Source organism: Lytechinus variegatus, chromosome 18, assembly GCF_018143015.1.
Source record: "Lytechinus variegatus isolate NC3 chromosome 18, Lvar_3.0, whole genome shotgun sequence".
NCBI lineage: Eukaryota > Metazoa > Echinodermata > Echinoidea > Temnopleuroida > Toxopneustidae > Lytechinus > Lytechinus variegatus.
This window is the reverse complement of record NC_054757.1, coordinates 9,559,556-9,580,088: the sequence shown is the minus strand read 5'-3', so window position 1 is coordinate 9,580,088 and position 20,533 is coordinate 9,559,556. Positions and strand designations below refer to the sequence as shown.

Here is a 20,533-nt window from a genome sequence, read left to right as displayed (position 1 = left end):
CCTAATCACTTCGTTGATAGATTAAAACTATTGCATTAAACTTTAATACCGAACAATATGAAGTCACTTTCCACTCATTCAATGAACAAGGTTATAATATAACCTTGTTCTCAGTTATATCTCCATGTGTGACAAAATAAAGGTGGCAATGTTTGGCTTATTTTCTCTTTTTCTTTGGGGCAAATGCTTGATTTTTTTACACTGACAGTTTCCATTAGACCTGTTAATTCATACCGCTTGGCCCTTATTTAAATTTGATTCTTTATATCATTTTTTCTTAATTAAAAATAGAGATCAAAAAAATGAAAATTTTCTTGCCATATTACTTTCCACCAATAGAGGGCGTACACAAAAATATGCCCAAAATTCAAGTTTTTGAGCGCTCTGGTGAATACAAAAATTATTCCCACATTACTAATGATAAATAAATTAAAACTATATGGAAATTAGTAATTTTGGTCACAAAAGTGATATTTTAATGATTTTTTAAAGTGTGTGCTCTATACAGCATTGGCATACCATAGTCCTACCTGTAGATTCTCCACAGGCCAGATGGTAGCAGTGAACAAGTGTCATTTTCTCACTTTTTGATCCTTCTCTTGATTTCTCAAAATTATTGTTCACAAGGGCCGTATATCAGAAGTGATATGTACATACTTGTAGAAATATTTCACCTAAAAAGGGCACGCGACTTTAATATTCATATCAGACACTGCATGGGAAAGACTAGGCACTCAAATTATTTTATGTGCAAATCGATGCAAAGTGTTATGCGAGTCAGTGAAGTGTTCAGTCTTTTTATTGTATAGAGTGACTTTGGTACCGGTATATCGTTTTTTTTGACAAAGAAAGGCTTGTACAACTGTACTGCTGGTTTTGTTCTTGGCAAAGAATTTTTCTGTTTTTCAGTTTGTTGTTGGTTTAAATGATTTCCAAAAAAGTGTTATCACCAATAATACAGTAATCTAAAGTATGTTTTCAAAGGTATTGTATTTAATTTTTACCCTTATTTTATCAAATATTCGTGCAAAGAATTTAGACACAATTATAAAAATACAGACAAGTTGGAATTAAGGTTGAGAATTTTAATAGCGCCACCATCGGGCTCCTTTTTACTTATGTGAAAATGGAATTTCAATGCGTAAATTTAAAAAATATATATATTTGTAGAGCTTCTCACTGAAAACAGCCCTAGTGAGTAGCGAAAAAAAGTTTCGGCAAACATTAATTCTGTTATGAAGCAATATTTACCAACTTCTCAAAAATCCACTGTGTAATCACGTTGGTACAGTGTAGTGCGAGGTTAGTATAGCTAACCCTGCATTAGTGTGAATGACTAATTATTTGAGCAGAAATATATGCAGTGCTGTTCCCAGGGCCCGACATGGCTAGATCAATTTAAAACTAGAAATTAAAGAGATCTAAATCTGGGCAAAAGTAAAGCTAAAATTATTTCCCTAAAAATGGGAAAAATATGGACACTTTGGCTACACTAGCTGCAAATTTCTTATTCCATTGTCTTTAATTTTGCCATTGCTGGTGTCTGGTGACGTTAATAATCCTGGGGGGGGGGGGGTAATGGTGCTTTGTTGACGTTAATAATTATGCTGGATGAATGGTGATGTTGAATTGTTATTGTAAAATTGTTTGGTTGATTTTACATTGAATTGATCAATGCTTATTTTCTTACTTTCTCTTCCTCTCTCATGTATCCCAGAGGCCACCAGGATGCCCAAAGATAAATATGATAAAGATAAGTACGACAACCATAGTCACCACAACGGAATCAACACTCACAAGGGCCACAATGGGATATCAAGAGAAAGGAGTCATCGTATCATGACACAGGACGAGGTGATCGGGGGCAAGAAGTCACATTGGGAGGGTCTAGAACTTACAGGTAAGCAATCAGTTTCCCTCTTGATCCAAATACTACACACAGTGCGCGACACTGGCACTGGTCCGACGGTCCCAGACCGGTAAAAATTGCCGTCAGGCCAGTAACTTTTCAGAAAAAGCCAGAATACTGGTCTGACATGACCAGTAAGATTATATCTAACTGATACAAAATATATGTTCTCTCAAAAAATGGCTCTCATGATTTATGTTGTGTGTACATGTAATGTTTTTTTTTTGGGGGGGGGAGGTAACAATAAGCAATAAAAGACAGCAAAATAACCAAGTCTTTTTTATATTTTTCTTTATTTTTGGGGACCAGTAAATTTTAGGTTCGGTCCAGTAAAAAATTGAAAAATTGGGTATTTACTGGTCTGACATCAGTTCGTACAAGAAGAAAAAGGGGTTAGTGTAGAGCCTTGCTACACATGTGTCTATGAGAAAATTTAAGGTCAAAAGATTATATTGCATATTTTTGTCGATAGCGATGTCAGGCGAGACTCGTGGTTCATGAACCAACTTGTCTTGATAATATTCCTACTACTTTCTTTGGAAATGATGTTCCTTTATATGTTTTTCACAAATCATCCCTATTTTTCTGTTTTAGAGGTTTGGATGTCTTGGGGGCGTTTCATCAATATTTTTGTCCGACAAGTCAGATCTGACAACTTTCCTGGATTCTGATTGGTTGAGAAGCACTGTTACTATAGTAACTGTCGGATAAACTGGACTTGTCGGATAAAACGTCTGACAAGTCCTTTCATGAAACGCTCCCCAGATCTTTAGAAACAAAGTACATGTATGAACCTATAAGGGACAGGGTGTACGTACATGTAAAGACATTTAAAAAAAAAAGGTTTCTATGTGACAGGCGATTTGGCTTAGGAACGCTTTTAAAGAACTTGTCAATTTCTCCCCCAGGTACTATACGCAATATCAGTCCGCAGCTTTGGAAATTAAATCATTTAACCGTGCTGTATATGACTGACAATCAACTGACCCGAGTGCCTGCTGATATCTGTCAGCTTACTCATCTTGTCAAATTAGACCTGTCGTATAACAAGCTGAGGAGCCTACCGGTAGAGATAGGGGACCTGATATCTCTCAGGTAAGATGTCACTGTTGTGATTATTAACGATATTCTGTTAATTAATGATCAGTTTGAGGATCATCATAATGAGTCAATTCATCCTGTGAAACAAAGGGGAGGGAGCATTTTGTGAAATAATGATACAACAGTTAAAATACGAGCTAGCTAGTGGAATCATTGCATGTGATTGGCTAATATCAAATTAGTAATTTGAGATCACTGACAAGATCTTCTTGCAAAACAAACTGGGGAGTATTTTATGCAACAATAGTAATTTTTATTGTCAGCTGTTCTAAGCTTCTAAAATCTTGTGTCTGATTGGCTCAGAACAAATTAGTGAGTGAAAACCACTGTCAAGATGCGTTGTGAAACACCCCCGTTGTACACATACTGAAGAGATCATAGGAGATAACTGTCTAAAGGTATGCGGTTCTCATGGTGATATCACCGAATTGATCAAATTAGTTGTATTGTATGCAACACCCTGTCATGACAAAGGAAGCAACTCTGATTTTTTTTTTCAAAATTGACTTTTCCTTGATTGGGGATATTTTCTGTATGATGTACATGTACATGATGCTAAAGGAATTTGGGTCATATCACTTCCAATTTCTGAAATACAGATGTTTCTTTTAAAAAGCAAGTAATTCCTAATGAAAGAACACGTTTTCCTCATAAAGAAACTCATTCTGCAGAGTCCCTTTCAATTCGCTGACAGCTACAGTGTACATGTACATGTAAGACCGTTGATGCCCAGTTTGTGAAAAGAGAATACGATTCTGGCATGAACCATTTATCTTTCCATATACATGTATGTAGTAATTAAAGCCTTACTTTCATGGAGGATAAAAGTTGAAGTTACTTTGAAATTTATCAAATATAACAAAATCCTGTGAAAGAATGCACCAAAATGACTAGATATTGATCCATGAATTATAAAACAAATGGGGGGGGGGGGGGGGGGGTGGGGTACTCAATTTTCATTCCTGAGTATGTACATGTACATGTAGACTTGTAAAGTTATGAAAAACATACACAGGTTTGTTTGTGGGTTTTTTAAATTTAATTGAGTTCATTATTTTTCTAAAACTTAAGCATAAAGAATCCAACATGTGTATTTGCCTATTAGAAATGGACTTCACATTTTCAAGTATCTAGTTGTCATGGTGATGGTGATGTGCTTTACGTAAATTGTATGAACCTGTTGATCTGTAATGTGGGCGTTGTTTCTGATTCAAGACAAGTGTACTTTAAAGAAAGATTCTCCTAGAGATTCTGGCTCATTAAAAGAGAATGGAACACTGGGAATGTGTTTAGCTGGTGTGAAAACAGAAGAATCAAAGAATAAGAAAAGCTCAATGAAACTTTAAAAAAAAAATGGACTTTAAAGTTGAGCATTGAGCATTTTAGTGTTATGGACATTGTACATCTTCCCATTGTCAAATTACATTATTTTTCGCACAAGCTGATGCATTCCAAGACTTTCATTCTCCTTTAACTCTTTGCACACTGAATTAATTTTTGGGGGATAATAATGACGACTGTTTCCATGTTATTTTCTTTAATTCAAGCTATCCATATTGCACCATTTACATGTATACTTATCGTAGATGTTATCCAAGAACTGTTGCATTTTATTAGTTTTATTTGAAGCTAGGGGACAAAACTAATGATTACAATTGTTGATTTTAATTGTACGAAAGTGCAAAATTGCAACATCAGAACGCAAAGGGTTAATGCAAGCCATTCTTTATGGATTTACGCAAGTATTGGCGCAAATATCCACTAATGAATGATAAGCGCCATAAGCTAAAACAACAACAGTATGTACATGTACTTGATAGATTTTTCATGTTACAGCTCATGTTTTTTACTATGAATATTAAGCATCAAAGCTCTTGGTATTTGTCAAATTTGCGAAGGAAGTTTTATTATGGTCATCATCTTCTGACTCTCAACAGCTGTACTTTTTTTTACATTCCTTTTCCCCCAAATATCTACACAGCACAGAAGGTGCCCAATGTGAAAAACAAGCTCAAAGAATAATAGAAAAATCATAATCTATTGAAATTTAAAAGATTCAGGTGGACAAGAGATTTTCAAGAATAGGAAAAATACATGAACATGCTTATGGGTGCTTTATAAACTTGAAGTTTTAAGGTTACTGTAGAGCTGCCAACTGACATTTTCACTGTAATTAACTTTTTGCCAGAAAGTTGTGACATTTACTTCTTTCTTCATAATTTTTTTTATTTTTAAGAAAATTGTATTTTATTGAGAAAAATAGTCTCCTCATCATGTCTCTAATTTCTAAAACTAACATGTAGGTATTTTGGATGAATAATGTAATTTGAGGTAAACCAATGTGTCATTTGTGGATCAGTATTTCGAATAATTGTTTTCAGCATCACTGAATACATTCATTATTCCCAGAGGTTGGCAATTTTGGGTTTAACTTAAGGGTCGCTTTTATCCATTTTCCTTTGGAAATTCCAGATTTTTTGCCAAATGTTATATAATTTCCTTTTTGGGGTTGCACACTGTTGGCAGCTCTGTTTTTTATCAGACCTGTGCGTGATTTTTAAAAATTGATCATGTGCAGTCAAATCAATGATCAATTGATAATCTTAATCTATTCTTACATGTAATTCATCATTGTCTACATAATGGACGTAGTATTAGGGGGTGTTGCAAAAAATAATTGCGATCAATTGCAAATATTCTGTTCCAATTTTACAACTGACAGATCAACGTTAGCTGTAGCAAATCAGATGAAACTTCTTGTTTCAAGGAGAAGTAGATTAGCAATCAATTAAATTTGCAATTACATGTACATGTAACTACAAGACATGTGATTGATGCAGGGACCAGAAATAGATTTGCAATTGATCGCAAGTTTCTTGCAACACCACATTAATGTAAAAATGTATCCAAGTGTCTTTTTTTTTCATTGTTTTTATGGAGGCTGTTGAATACATGTACAGTCCATGTACGATGTACATGTACCACATTGTTTTTGCGAACTCAACAGGAATGAAGTACCATCATGTGATAGCAATTTCAGCAAAGTGCTTGTATCATGTTACATAGACACTGTAGGCCTACTTTCATCTTTTTCTTGTTCATTAATACCGGTAATTTACTGCATGGTGTACTGTACATGTACATTGTACCTACATGCTACATATATCCTTGTATGTAATGTGCACATTTAGTTTAAAGTGCATGGAATATTACTTTCTTCATGCATCAATCATTATTAATCAATAGCAATACAATTTTTAGTGACTTGAAGTTGGAATTGATTTGGAATGAAAATTATCAATGGTATATACTACAAGTATAGTGTGTATAATAGATTGTTGAATGACACTTTAATAACAGTGCTTGTACAATGTAGGAATATCTTTGACAAGGCTGTGATCAACTCGTACATTTCAAATTTCCCTATTTCTGGTGTTCACTACAGGTGCTTATTGCTTACATTAATTTTTGTTTCAGTTTTGGTCATTCATTGGTACCCATGCCATGGAATTCACATATCAAGCAATTATTAAAAGAAATCTTGAACTGTCTTTAATACATGTACATGTATATCCAGCGGGGTAGCTTCTCTGCCTGTGAAATGATATTGTAGGAGCGGAAATATTGATGGGGGGAGGTAATTGTGTTCTGTGAAAACAGGAAGACTGAAGAGTTATCATGCTAATTAGGAGTCTTTTTTCTGTGAATTCACATTGACGGATACAGCAAATTTAGGGTATTACTTGGATGTGCAGCTAGTTTAGGGTATTACTTGGATGTTATACTGTATAGAATAACGTTATGCTGCTGAAAGATCCTTTTTAAAAGTTCATACTGCCATAGAATGTGGAAGTGTGCTTGTAAAAATGAATGATTTTCATTTTTACACGATGGTATACAAACAATGTGATTATGAAATACTGATTGGGATCCCTACGATTTTATTTAATGTACACCCCCCCCCCTCCCTGAGACAGTTTATGACCAATTAACTTGCAATCATGTGGAATATACTGTTGTGCTTCTTCTGAGTTATTATCGCCTCCCCCCACCACCCTGGCCCAAAATTTGCTGAATGGAGCAAAGGAATACTGTAGGCCTACAGTACATGTATATGAGGACTACTGTACTTAATTGTACATTGTCATTATTGCACCATACATTGTACATGTATGTCCATGGCAAACCATAGGTGTATCAAAAGTTGTGTTTAATTTTGAGTACATGTAATTAACATAGAGGCTTTATATCATTTTACATGTCCCCTGTTTATAGTTCTGTATTAGGGATTGTCATTCATTAAATTGGGGGTGTCTGATGACTATCTTCTGTCTTCTCAAGTGCAAAAGTCATTTAATCTTTTGTTGGTCAGTAAACAAAGGACATGCATCACCTGTGTCACTTTCTATAATAATAACTTTAATATACATGACTTCATATGTACAGTACTCTACACTCCTGCACTCATTTACTATGAACATGTCCTGTGGTTTGCAGGCATCGGCTTCCCACACAAATTTGCTTTTATTGTTTGTGTATGAGGTGCAATGGAGTCACCCTCCCACGCAGTGATGTGTGTGTGAGGGATTTCCCTGTAGACTGACTGTATTCATTGGAAACCCTCATTGTCGTCAATTCAATGCCCTATTGATAAAAACAGCCTTTTGTCAAATTTGTCATGACCCTGTGCGTTCGGGTTCAACATGTAAATAATCTTTGTACATGTACACTGCATGTATTCAAAATGCAACATTTTTTTGTTGGGTGTCATGTATTTTACAGACCCCCTACACTGTACTTGCCTACATGTACCTAAGTTGAAAAAAATGTAAATATACGTAGGGCCTATATGTAAGCTACATGTACAAGTATACTATGGAGCTACTACATGTAGTTCCATGATGTATAGTGGGTGAAGGATGTCTGGCTAGGGTGGTACATGTACGATGTAACACCCCTTAAATTTGATGTTGCCAAGATTTCACTTTTGCCAAATTAACTAGTGTTGGCTTTAGATCTAGAGTGAGTTGACATTCACAACATGCCGTTGTGCATTGTATTGCCGTCCAGTATTGACAGCATACATGTACCTGTACATTACATACATACACTAATACAAGCTTGATCATCAAAATATTGAACTTCAAAACTACCAAAAGTAATATGCAATTACATGGCAAGGTCACACCTGGTGGGTGTTTCATAAAGCTGTTCGTAAGTTAAGAGCGACTTTAAGAACGACTGGTGACCCTTTCCTACACGCTTAACCCTCGCCAATGAATATATCATTTACCACAAGAAAGGATCACCAGTCGTTCTTAAAGACGCTCTTAACTTACGAACAGCTTTATGAAACACCCACCTGTTTTGTACAGTACCTTGAGAGTGCAAAATTTATTGAGAGAGAGAGAGAAAAAAAAACCTTTTGCAAATTGTCACATCAGCAAAATCATATAAAAATAGAAGATACAGTGAAGATTTTTTTGTCCTTGTTCTTTGGAAAAGTGATATGATGGATTGTATGCAAATCTGTGAGGCGTGTGAGCCATTATAGTATAAAGTTCCCTTTACTTTTTTTTTTACCTTAGTACTTTAAAGATTGGAATTTATTGTGGCAAGAATAAAATTTGATGTGAAAGATTTACAAAAATAGCAACTTGATATGATAATACCCAGTATGTACAGTACTACAGTAAGGGTCTGATTATTCACACAATACAGTTTGTGTACAGAATAGTGTACAGAATAGTGTACAGTGTAATCCATACATGTACATGTATGTACAATGTACAGTGTATGTACAGGTACATGTTATTTTCTTGCACTGGAACTTACATGTAGCTCTTTTGTATGCCCCTAATGATAAAAAAAAACCCAACCCCAGTTCAACATTGTATTGTACATGTATGTACTCTAGTGTATTCACACCTACATGGACAACATGTATTGTAGAGACAGAATTGCATGTAGAGTTGCATGTACAATGTTCATGTACATGTATATGCTGTGCCTTTTGAATTTATTGATTTATGACTGTACAGTTTGTCACAATTTCCTACATGATGTACTTGGAAATGCAAGACAGAGGCATGCCCTCTCTTGTATTTTACTATACACATACATGTACATTACACTGTGCAATATAAAATGTGTTGGCCTTTGAACCATTCTTGTCACAGATGCTGAGAAAAGGATTGTTGACTTTGTTGTGAAGTGATTCTTTGTAATTTTGTCCATTAACTATTGTCAGGTTCTGTGTAAACGGATGTGCATTTACATGAATTATTCGTGGACTTCTGCCAAGTTTTGGTATTATTTCTTTTTTGTATAATTATCATACATGCAGTTTGGCACTGGGACAAACATCGCCACTCAAAGTACCCTTACATGTATTGTTTATTACCACCGAATGATCCATTGTTCAATATTTAAATTATACTTTGTGTTGAAGGCCTGCATTGGAAGACCAATGAGAAAATGTACAGTAGAGTTGCTAGACCTACTGTACTTGAATGAACAGGATTTTATTTAATAATCTTTTCAATATTTTTTCTTGCCTACATAGCAGAGCGAGACTATAGGCGCCGCTTTTCCGATGGCAGCGGCATCGTCAACATTTAAATCTGATAAACCAAGGTGAAGTTTTTGAAATGTAATAACTTACAAAGTGTATGGACCTAGTTCATGAAACTTGGAATTAAGGGTAATCAAGTATTGCTGAATATATCCTATGTGAGTTTCAGGGCACTTGACCAAGGTCAAAGGACATCTACTGTAGGGTCTATGAACTTACTGTAAACCATGTTGGGAGAATGAATATTGAAATCTTAAAGGACAAGTCCACCCCAACAAAAACTTGATTTGAATAAAAAGAGAAAAATTCAACAAGCACAACTCTGAAAATTTCATCAAAATCGGATGTAAAATAAGAAAGTTATGGCATTTTAAAGTTTCGCTTATTTTCAACAAAATAGTTATATGAACGAGCCTGTTACATCCAAATGAGAGAGTTGATGACATCACTCACACACTATTTCTTTTGTATTTTATTATATGAAATATGAAATATTTTGATTTTCTTGTCATTGTCATGTAAAATGAAGTTTCATTCCTCCCTAAACACGTGGAATTCCATTATTTTAACATTTCGTGCTTCGGGCAAGGAGGTCCTACATTGTAATTGTCAAATTTGTAAAAATTGAAATATTGTATAATTCAAACAATAAAAAACAAAAGAAATAGTGAGTGAGTGACATAACTGGCTCGTTCGTATAACTATTTTGTTGAAAATAAGCGAAACTTTGAAATGTCATAACTTTCTTATTTTACATCCGATTTTTGTGAAATTTTTAGCATTGTGTTTGTCTGATTTTTCTCTATTGATTCAAATCAACATTTTTCCAAGGTGGACTTGACCTTTAACCAAGGTTAAGTTTTGAAATTTCGTCATAACTTAACACAGGGTAGAAAGTACAGTATATGGAGTTTACATGTAGGCCTATAGTTCGGTGGCGTCGTCAACATTTACATCTTATAAACCAAGGAGAAGTTTTTGAAATGTAATAAATTAGAAAGTGTATGGACCTACATGTAGTTCATGAAACTTGGAATTAAGGGTTATCAAGTATTACTGAACATCCTACCAGAGTTTCATGTCACATGACCAAAGTTAAAAGTCATCCACATGTAGGGTCAATGAACTTAGACCTTGTTGGGAGAATTAATATTGGAATCTTAAACAAGGTTAAAGTTTTTGAAATGTAATCATAACTTAGAAAGTACATGTATATGGACTTAGTTCATGAAACTTTAATAGTCATAATACTGTAGAGTAAATGTATCACTGAAGATCCTGCCAGAGTTTCAGGTCACATGACCAAGGTCAAAGGTCATTTAGGACCAACGAACTGATGTTGGGGTATTTGTGGAATTGTCATGACTTTAAAAGTTTATAGATCTAGTTAATGAAAGTTGGACAGAAGAGTAACCATGTATTCCTGACTATCTTGTGTGTGTTTCAGGTCACATGACCAAGATTAAATTGTCATGAAGGTCAATGAACTTTGGCCATATTGGGGGTATTGAATTGGCATAACTTTCTAAGTTTGTGGATCTCCATTACCCTTTTTACACAGGATTTTCTTAACCCCGGACTATCGCTAACCCCGTACTATCCTTAACACCATACTAATTTTTTTCCTTTTCACACATGCCAAATTGTTATTGCTAACCCCAGATAAGGAATGCTTGCTTGTCGTTTTTTTTTTTGTCGATCATTCGTAGTACAAGTACTTCACTCGTACACTTTTTACACACGCTACAATTTCCTTAACCCCGTACTATAGGTGGGGCTAAATTGCCATTTAGCCCCACCTATAGTACGGGGTTAAGCTTAGCCCACTTTCGTTTTACACTAGCGATCTTAACCCCGTACTATCGCTCTTAGCACCGCAATTGGTGGGATAACCCTGATTTTTGCAGGGCCAAATAATCCCGTACTATAGGTGGGGTAAGCCCACTTTGCAAAAATGATGTGTAAAAAGAAAGTGGGCTAAGCTTAACCCCGCACTTTACATGTAGGTGGGGCTAAATGGCAATTTAGCCCCACCTATAGTACGGGGTTAAGGAAATTTTAGCCTGTGTAAAAAGGGTATTTGTGTATTTACGTGTAGTTTATGAAATATAGACATACATTGAAGGTTTATCAAGTAGGCCTATGTTTTGCCCAAGTCTTAGGTCACATGATTATGGTCAACTCTCATGTTGACTCAATTGACATACATGGAGTATTGTATTATCCTATGAGTTTTTTCTTTTGTGAATAATTATTCAATAATTGTTATAAAAAAGTCAGCACTTGCTATATTAAATCGCGTAATGCAGGCGAGAGAGCCATAGGCGTTCTACTTGTTAAATTTTCTTCATGTTATTGATTTATTGTTTCATGTTTATAGATGTACATTGCTAGCCTACATGTAAATATGCAACAAAAACACATAAGACTACGAGTAGGCCTACATGTACAGTTTGGATTGTTTTCTGTATGTGATCAGGCCTTCACGTTTATAATTTCGTGGAGCTCAATAAATCGCTCTCCTTGAGGAGCTCAATTGAGCTCTTCAGAATCGCTCTCCGTGAGGAGCTCAAATCAATTCATTACTATACATGTATGATAAATTGTAGATTTTTCTTAACATTGTATATATGCAATAGCTGTGCTATTAATTAATCTGTGGTGAAACTAGGCCTGAGTCACGTCAATATGTTTACAAGATGTCGTACGCGCTCCTGCTAAAAAAAAAATAAAAAAAAAATGAAAAAAAAAATTGCTGAAATTTCACATTTTACATCTTTAAATCCATGAAATGGCCTTCTTTTTTCCATAATTCCTTGAAATTACTTTGATTTAGTTGAAAACTATCAGAAAAATGAAGAATATTCACCACTTTCCAGACTCTGATTTGAACTTACCTCGGTAAATACATGTATTGTAGTCCCACATGTAGACTTTCATGGTGTTGCCATGAAAATCTACATATGGGACTACATGGGACTGCAATATTTACCGAGATTAAATTAAAATCAGTCAGGAAAGAGATAAATATTCTTCATTTTTCTGATAGATTTCAACTAAATCAAAGTAATTTCAAGGAATTATGGAAAAAAGAGGGCTATTTCATGGATTTAAAGATGTGAAATGTGAAATTTTTTCATTTTTTTGTTCAATTTTTTTTTTTTTTTTTTTTGAGGAGTGCAATTTTTTTGCTCTCCTCATTTTTTTTTAAGGGGCGCGGTAGGAGCGCCGGCGCGATCGCGCTCCTCAAAAATGAAGGTCTGTGTGATGAACTATTTCTGGAAAATATTAACAGTTTAGAAAAGCACAGGTTGAAACAAATTGGGCATTTTTGTATAGAAAATGGTGTACATGTACACTCTCTGAATACACACATAGATTACTCCTGTATGTACATTTAGTATGTAGTGGATGTGCCCTCCTCTCTTCAGAATGTGCAGGATTTCACTGTTCAGTACTACATACAATGATGTTGAATGACTCCAAAGGTAATACTAGATGTGCACTATGGGTCTTGCAGCTTAACGCAGTAAAAAAATCCTAACAAAGGATTTTCCAAATATGGCTTAGACTCCAACAGTAAATGTTTATGGTTCCTTACTACCTTGAACTACCTTTACCCCCTACCCCCTGGACTTCTTTTTGGAGAAAAGATTTGGTTAATGATATCCACAAGCACTTTCTTTGCATGTACCTGGAGATCATTCCTGGCAAGGTGTGTGGTAACTTTAGACTCTCAACTGTGCATGAATATGTACAGTGTAGCTCTGCACACCCATGTTCATGTGCCAACATTTCCGTTGATATTTAAACCCAGGTTGTGAGCTTGCCAGCTTAAATCACCTACTTGCCAATTCATTCCCATTTTCTCCTTGGTTCATTTCTCCACCCCAGGGAATTAATGCTGAACAACAACCAGCTGCGGTTGTTACCCTATGAGCTAGGGCGGCTCATCATCACCCTCCAGGTGCTAGGTCTGAAGGGAAATCCCCTTGCCTCAGAAGTCATGGGTATCTACAATGAACCCAAAGGAACCCACAAGCTTCTCTCCTACATGTTGGACCACATACATCGTAAGTTTTTATATTTCCCTCTCTAGGTATTTTTTTTCTCATCTATTACATGTAGGTCTTAGTAATACCTTGGTCACATTTGCTCTACGGCGAATCAAAAACAGCCGTTTTAACATTTGTTTGTACCAGCTACATATAGCTGGTTTTAGTAAAAATGAATAAAACGGCTATTTTCGACTCGCCGTATGGCCGCCGTAGAGCAAATGTGACCGTGATATAAGACCCTGCATACGCAATGTAATATTGTTTTCCTCTTTTAGTTGATGATCTGGTGGGATGACAAAGTTGAAATTAATCTAAGGCCATTATTAACCCAACCTAGGCAGGGGAGGGGGGGGGGGGGTGTCACACTGTAAAGGCACTCCACTCTCGCCTTTTATTAGAAATGACTTACATGTATTAATGCTCAAACTGACACATTTTTATTCCTAGTTCACCAATAAGATGAAAAGCTTTTCATACCTGTATTTAATATTATTAATAACTGAATGGCAGTAAAAGGGAAGTGACCACCTAGAGTGTTTAGTTGAATTGGCAATATACAGTATTGAAGCACACCTGGCAAACGATAACCACATGAGACCGCATCACGGGATGTCGACCTTTTACTTGGCCTATGGGCGCCTACTTCTGTAAATTAGCAGCGATGAGGGCTGTTAAATTTTGCTCATACCATCCCTTTGCTGTGCTGAGTGTGCTCTTAATCGAGTTTTCTCCACTGATGGAATCAATCAAACAAAGTTTGATCAGTCTTTGAAAAGATTCATATTGTCTGATTATGGTTGTGGTTTGCCTGACTCTGAATCATCTTTTAAAGGCAAAAGATGGTACTGTAATTGCAGAAAACTGTTATTTCATGACTAAGTGTTTTAAATAATGGTCACAATGTTATAATTGATTCTACATCTGGTACATTGATGAAAACTTATCTTTGTGAAATTGTGAAATGTAAGCGGAAAATCGATAATTCTGATTATCACTAACATAGAAGAGCATTTGTGGGACAGTGTACAGTGTATTAATATTGCATAGAAAAATACCGAACATCTGATAGAATTTTGTGCTTATTTTGCTAATTTCTCAGCAATGACAAATTTTCTTCCAGAGCCAATTGGCGGTATATTTTTTATTTGTAGATACAAACACTTGGGTAGAAATTTTTATTTGTCTTACCTGTTTAATGCCTAGTTGGTCTAATTTCCACTCTTATTATTTTTTCCTTTGTCGAATGAAAATTTGGTTCGTGAGCAGTTCATCTGCAATCCTTGTTGCAAAATTCATACAATTAAAGTAAAAAATTGCAATCAGTTTTTGTCTCACCTGCATAGCAGAGTGAGACTATACATGTAGGCGCCGCTTTTCCGACGGCGGCAGCGTCAACATCAAATCTTAACCTGAGGTTAAGTTTTTGAAATGACATCATAATTTAGAAAGTATATGGGCCTAGTTCATGAAACTTGGCCATAAGGTTAATCAAGTATTATTATAGAATGGATGAGAAAATCCCCGCAATCTGATTGGTTGAGAGCTATGCAAGAATTTTTACTGGGCTGCACGAACGATATCCCGATAATCAAAACGATATCCACTGTAAACAAGCTATCGCCCGAAAAGGTCATTGTGATGTCATCGCGCATGTACTGTTACGCTTGTTTACGTCAAAATTTTGAATTTTCGATCAAGGCAGAATGAATCAAATAAAGGATGCAAAATGATCTGTAAGTACAAATCTGGTACCGTAATTGTCATTGGGATTAAAACTGCCCGCATACTTGTTAGTTGAGAAGTCCAGACATACGATCTAATGTTAGATCTACTGCCCTGAGCTGTGAACAGCCAAATTCTCCACTGCACTGCCCAGGCAGCTGCAAGCGCTGGCCCCCGGCGCGGCCCGGGCATACACACACAGCTATTGGAGGTCGGAGGCTGCCTCAAGATCTTGTCAATGCAAAGCTGTATTTGGCATTTTGGGTATAATAATGCCTTTGTGCCAACATATTATGCAGTTAAGCCCATATTTATGTTGTCCAGGGTTATCAAAGTGTCTGCATTACATTTTGGAATTTTCATGCATCCGGTAAATAAATCATGCGTCCGGTAAATTTTTTCATGCGTCCGGTAAATTCAATTTACCGGATGCATGAAATTATCATGCATCCGGTAAATCATTAATTTTTGTATTTTATTCAATAAATTTTTTCCATTCTATAAAACAGATGATGCATGGGTTTCTTTCGTGGGTCAGTGGAACTGTGTGCACGCGGTAACTTTGGCATTATGGTCTAAACCCACTCGGCTGCGCCTCGTGGGTTAAACCATGCCAAAGTTACCTTGTGCACACAGTTCCTACTGACCCACTCTAACCCATGCATCATTTGTATACTGAAGATCCTAGTAGAGTTTCATAAAGGTCATTTAGAGTCAATGAACTTATACCATGTTGGGGGAATCAACATCAAAATCTTAACCTGAGTTTAAGTTTTTGAAATGTCATCATAACTTAGAAAATATATGGACCTAGTTCATGAAACTTGGACATAAGGTTAATCAAGTATCACCAAACATCTTGCATGAGTTTCACGTCACATGACCAAGGTCAAAGGTCATTTAGGGTCAATGAAATTTGGCCGATTGGGGGTATCTGTTGAATTTCAATAAAAACTTCAAAAGTTTTTGGATCTCATTCATGAAACTTAAACATAATAGTAATCAAGTATCACTGAACATCCTGTGCATGTTTCAGGTCACATGATCAAGGTCAAAGGTCATTTAGGGTCAATGAACTTTGGCCGAATTGGGGGTATTTGTTAAATTACCATCATAACTTTGAAAGTATGTTGGTCTAGTTCATAAAACTTGGACATAATAGTAATCAAGTATCACTGAACATCCTGTGCAAGTTTCAGGTCACATGACCAGGGTCAAAGGTCAATGAACTTTGGCCGAATTGGGGGTATTTGTTGAATTACCATCATAACTTTGAAAGTATGTTGGTCTAGTTCATAAAACTTGGACATAAGAGTAATCAAGTATCACTGAACATCCTGTGCACATTTTAGGTCACATGACCAGGGTCAAAGGTCAATGAACTTTGGCTATAATGGGGGTATCTGTTGAATTACCATCATAACTTTGCAAGTTTATTGATCTGACTTTTGACACTTGGACATAAGAGTAATCAAGTATCACTGAATATCCTGTGTAAGTTTCAGGTCACATGATCAAGGTCAAAGGTCATGTGAGATCAATGAACTTTGGCCGCATTGGGGGTATTTGTTGAATTACCATCCTATCTCTGTAAGTGTATTGGTCTAATTCATAAAACGTGGAAATAAGAGTAACCAAGTATCACTGAACATCTTGTGTGAGTTATAATAGTTTTCAAAGTCAGCACTGCTGCTATGTTGAATCGCGTGATGCAGGTGAGACGGCCAGAGGCATTCCACTTGTTCTCCTTTATCTGTGTACCAGCAAAGCTGAATGGTAAAGCTATAATTTTAAAGTAACATCTACATGTACAAAATAAATATCAGTATCATTGGTGCAGTAGGAAAGGAACAAAATATAAGAAAATGTAAAAAAGAGCAATTGTCATTATTATCCTTTCAGAATTTATTCAGCATTTAAAGACAAATCCTTTCATAGTTAGGGGAAGGCGGGGTAAGTTGAGCATAGGGGCAAGTTGAGCCACCAGCCCCAGGCCAATAATGAATGAGTCCGACATTGTGGTGGTGTCATGTATTGATGACCCATAGCATAACCCCTAACCCCACCACATTGTTTTCAACTTTGAAACAAAAAGTAGTTTTTTAGAGGGAAAAATATGAATTTCAGCCAAAAAAGTAAAAAGGAGTGTGAAATAGATAAGTGCTTTATAAACACACATGTCTTTAAATATAATAAAGACATGATAACAACATTATTAGTCCAGGTATGGATCTTCATTCTTGTCATAGTCTTTTATATGATGGATGCATAATAAATGTGTGGATACAAAATTATCGCACTAAGTTCGGACTGGGGTAAGTTGAGCCAAACAGCATTGGGCAAGTTGAGCCATGGTAATTCCTATGGTAATGTATCTTAAAAAACAAACAAACCATAAAAATCGATTGAAATGCTGGCTGAAAGGAGCAAATTTACATGACTGCTCTTTTCCTTTTAAAGGATGTTAGTATTTATAGAGAATTAGCAAGTGAAAAGACTTTAAACAAAAAATTGACATGCTGGTTCTCCCCTCATACATTTTTTACATAGTTTTTGTGGCTCAACTTACCCCAGAAGGTGGCTCAAACTTACCCCATATATGGGGCAAGTTGAGCCATTTGACATCGTATTTTTCAAAGGTCACGATGACTTTCAGTGTGGGGATAGAAAGTTATATATAGGTGGAAAATATTTCAGAAGAATTAAATTTCAAGGTAAGGTACTTATTTCGACAAGATTATTAATCATATCAATTCTAACATGCAAAAAGCAAAAACTGTCACAACTTACCCCGCCTTCCCCTATAGTTATAATTGCTTGAAGTTCAATAGTCTCTGTTGGTGTATACATGTAGGTTTTCACTATTGAGGTTGAACACTTTTTAAATGCAATAGCAGTTGTTTTTAAGTCTTGATAATTACCAAGGCTTTAAGAGATAATCACAACTCATATGTCATGTGTCATTTATCTCTTATTAAAGGGATTCACCACTTTGTGAAATCCTGATAGAATATTTTTTGCAATTCTGATAGAAATTTTTACAATTTCATGCCAGTATTGTTCATGATATATAAGTCATTTTATTTAAATTAATGAATTCAAAAGACCCTAACTCTGCAACCGTAAATCACTTTTCAACCAAACTTGGATGGTAGATGTACTGTAATAGGGGACCTGCATGCTATTGCTTTGGGTGGTCACATGGTATGGACAAAATTCATTTTCAGGTCAACATTAAAGTTTACGTGCAATACTCTTATGACAAGTGTTATTCCATCCCAGTCATTTCACAATGAATGAAGTTTTGATACAATTCTTTTGCGTGCCCTCACAAATCACGATATTTCTAGTTGTTTTCGTAAGTCGGTGAGATACAAAATGCTTTTGCCTTGTTTAGTAAAGGGGTCCGAGCGATTTGTGCCCTTAAATGGAGATCGGAAAGTTGAAACTAAATACTATGTTCTTTGAATATTACCCACTACATAATTGTTTGTATGTTAATTAGTGATTGTGTCATATTTTGTTAATTTTGACTTTTGCAATGTGTGTTCATTCTATCTTTTCATAATCGTAACACCTTTTTTTTGTTCTTTTAGCCCCAGGCACATTGCCCCCAGCAAGGCCTTGGATACATGTAGCACATCCAAACAGAAATAAACCTTCAGGTAAGATACCATACTGCACATTTAAAAGGAGAATGAAACCTTTGGAACAAGATTGTATGAAAGCTTGTGTGAAAATAGAAAAAACAAAGAAACAGATCAACGAAAGTTTGAGAAAAATCGGACAAATAATGAGAAAGTTATGAGCATTTAAATATTGCAATCACTAATTCTATGGAGATCCTCAAAATGGCAATGCGACAAAGATATGTGATGTCACTTGTGAACAACTCTCCGGGCCATTACTTTAGTGTATATTTCACTTAAATTGCATCGTTTATCACATCTATCAGTAGATAATGTGTTCTTTCTATAGGAGGGTATGTGATACAGATTTTTTAAGAATACATCACGGATAAGGAGTCTGTATAACCATAAGAAAAAGCAAAAAGAGACATTTTGAGGGTATTTTATAGTCCATCAAAGGGGAAAGTTGTTCACATGTGACATCGCACATCCTTGTCACATTGCCAATGGGAGGATCTCCATAGCATTAGTGATTGCAATATTCAAATGCTCATAACTTCCTCATTATTTGTCTGATTTTTCTCAAACTTTCTTTGTTCTTATTCTTTGATTTTTCTGTTTCGACACAAGCCTACTTGTTCCAAAGGTTTCATTCCCCTTTACATTGTGGATCATTTAAGACTTTGTGATCTGTGATAAATCCTCTTAAAAGTCATGCTTAAGCACCAATGTGCACAAGTTCATTAACGCACAAGTTCATTGATCCATATGCAGTTGAGGGCGTCCCATGAGCATGCTACACACTGGAATTTAAAGCGTGATTTTCAATGAGACGTATATCTTTGTGAAATATCATCCCTATTTTTGGTTCCATCATTAAAGCGTACCTCAGTGGTCCCTAGCAGCATCCTTATTAAGATATGCTGCAAGTGTCAGCCAGATATGGCATTTCCCCCTCATTAGGCGGTGCTGCACCATCCCGAGTTTGCCAATCTCTAGATTTTAGCCCGATCGGCCCTCTCGCGATTAATCTCGAGATTCAAGAAACCCCGTCTCCACCATCGCAAGAAGAGCGATTCCTGCTTGAGCTTTTATGAGCGAGGCATTATGGTATATCGCCGAGAATAAATAATTCCGAGTGCGTCTGCACCAACGAATTAGTGCGATAATTCGTAAAATAGCGCGCTATTTTGCCAATAATCCCCCATGTTGACTTGGGATTGCAATCTTGAGATTAATCCTATGAACTAGCACGATAATTGCGTCTCCATTGCAAATAATCTCGAGATTGTTCAGATCGGGATAATTTGTCGGATCAGAAATAGCACGCTAATTTGAAAACTCAGGATGGTGCAGACGGCCCTATTGAATCTGATGAAAGCAGCCATGCAAGAATTATGATTTACATTGTACGTGTTCTACATGTATTAACTAATGCTCATTCTGTATAAAGAAATTCTTTAGATTGATTTTGTGGAGCTCTGGAGTTGATGACATTGAGGTTTTTGCCCAAAAAGGAGTGTTAAGATACATGTAGATA

The 20,533-nt window shown here is 35.9% G+C and overlaps 1 protein-coding gene across 2 annotated transcripts in view; it reads left to right on the top strand.

The window, feature by feature from the left end:
- LOC121431697 (CCR4-NOT transcription complex subunit 6-like-B) overlaps positions 1-20,533 on the top strand; it is a 34,224-nt gene that overhangs the window by 1,441 nt on the left and 12,250 nt on the right. Inside the window, exons 2-5 of one of the 2 annotated variants that reach the window (XM_041629350.1) lie at positions 1,718-1,900; positions 2,818-3,004; positions 13,479-13,657; positions 18,961-19,029. In XM_041629350.1, coding sequence (XP_041485284.1) covers positions 1,729-1,900; positions 2,818-3,004; positions 13,479-13,657; positions 18,961-19,029 — 607 coding nt within the window. In that variant the 5' untranslated portion in view covers positions 1,718-1,728. Of the gene's footprint in view, positions 1-1,717; positions 1,901-2,817; positions 3,005-9,590; positions 9,647-13,478; positions 13,658-18,960; positions 19,030-20,533 lie in introns of those variants that run through there. The other variant, XM_041629352.1, reaches the window with a different exon arrangement.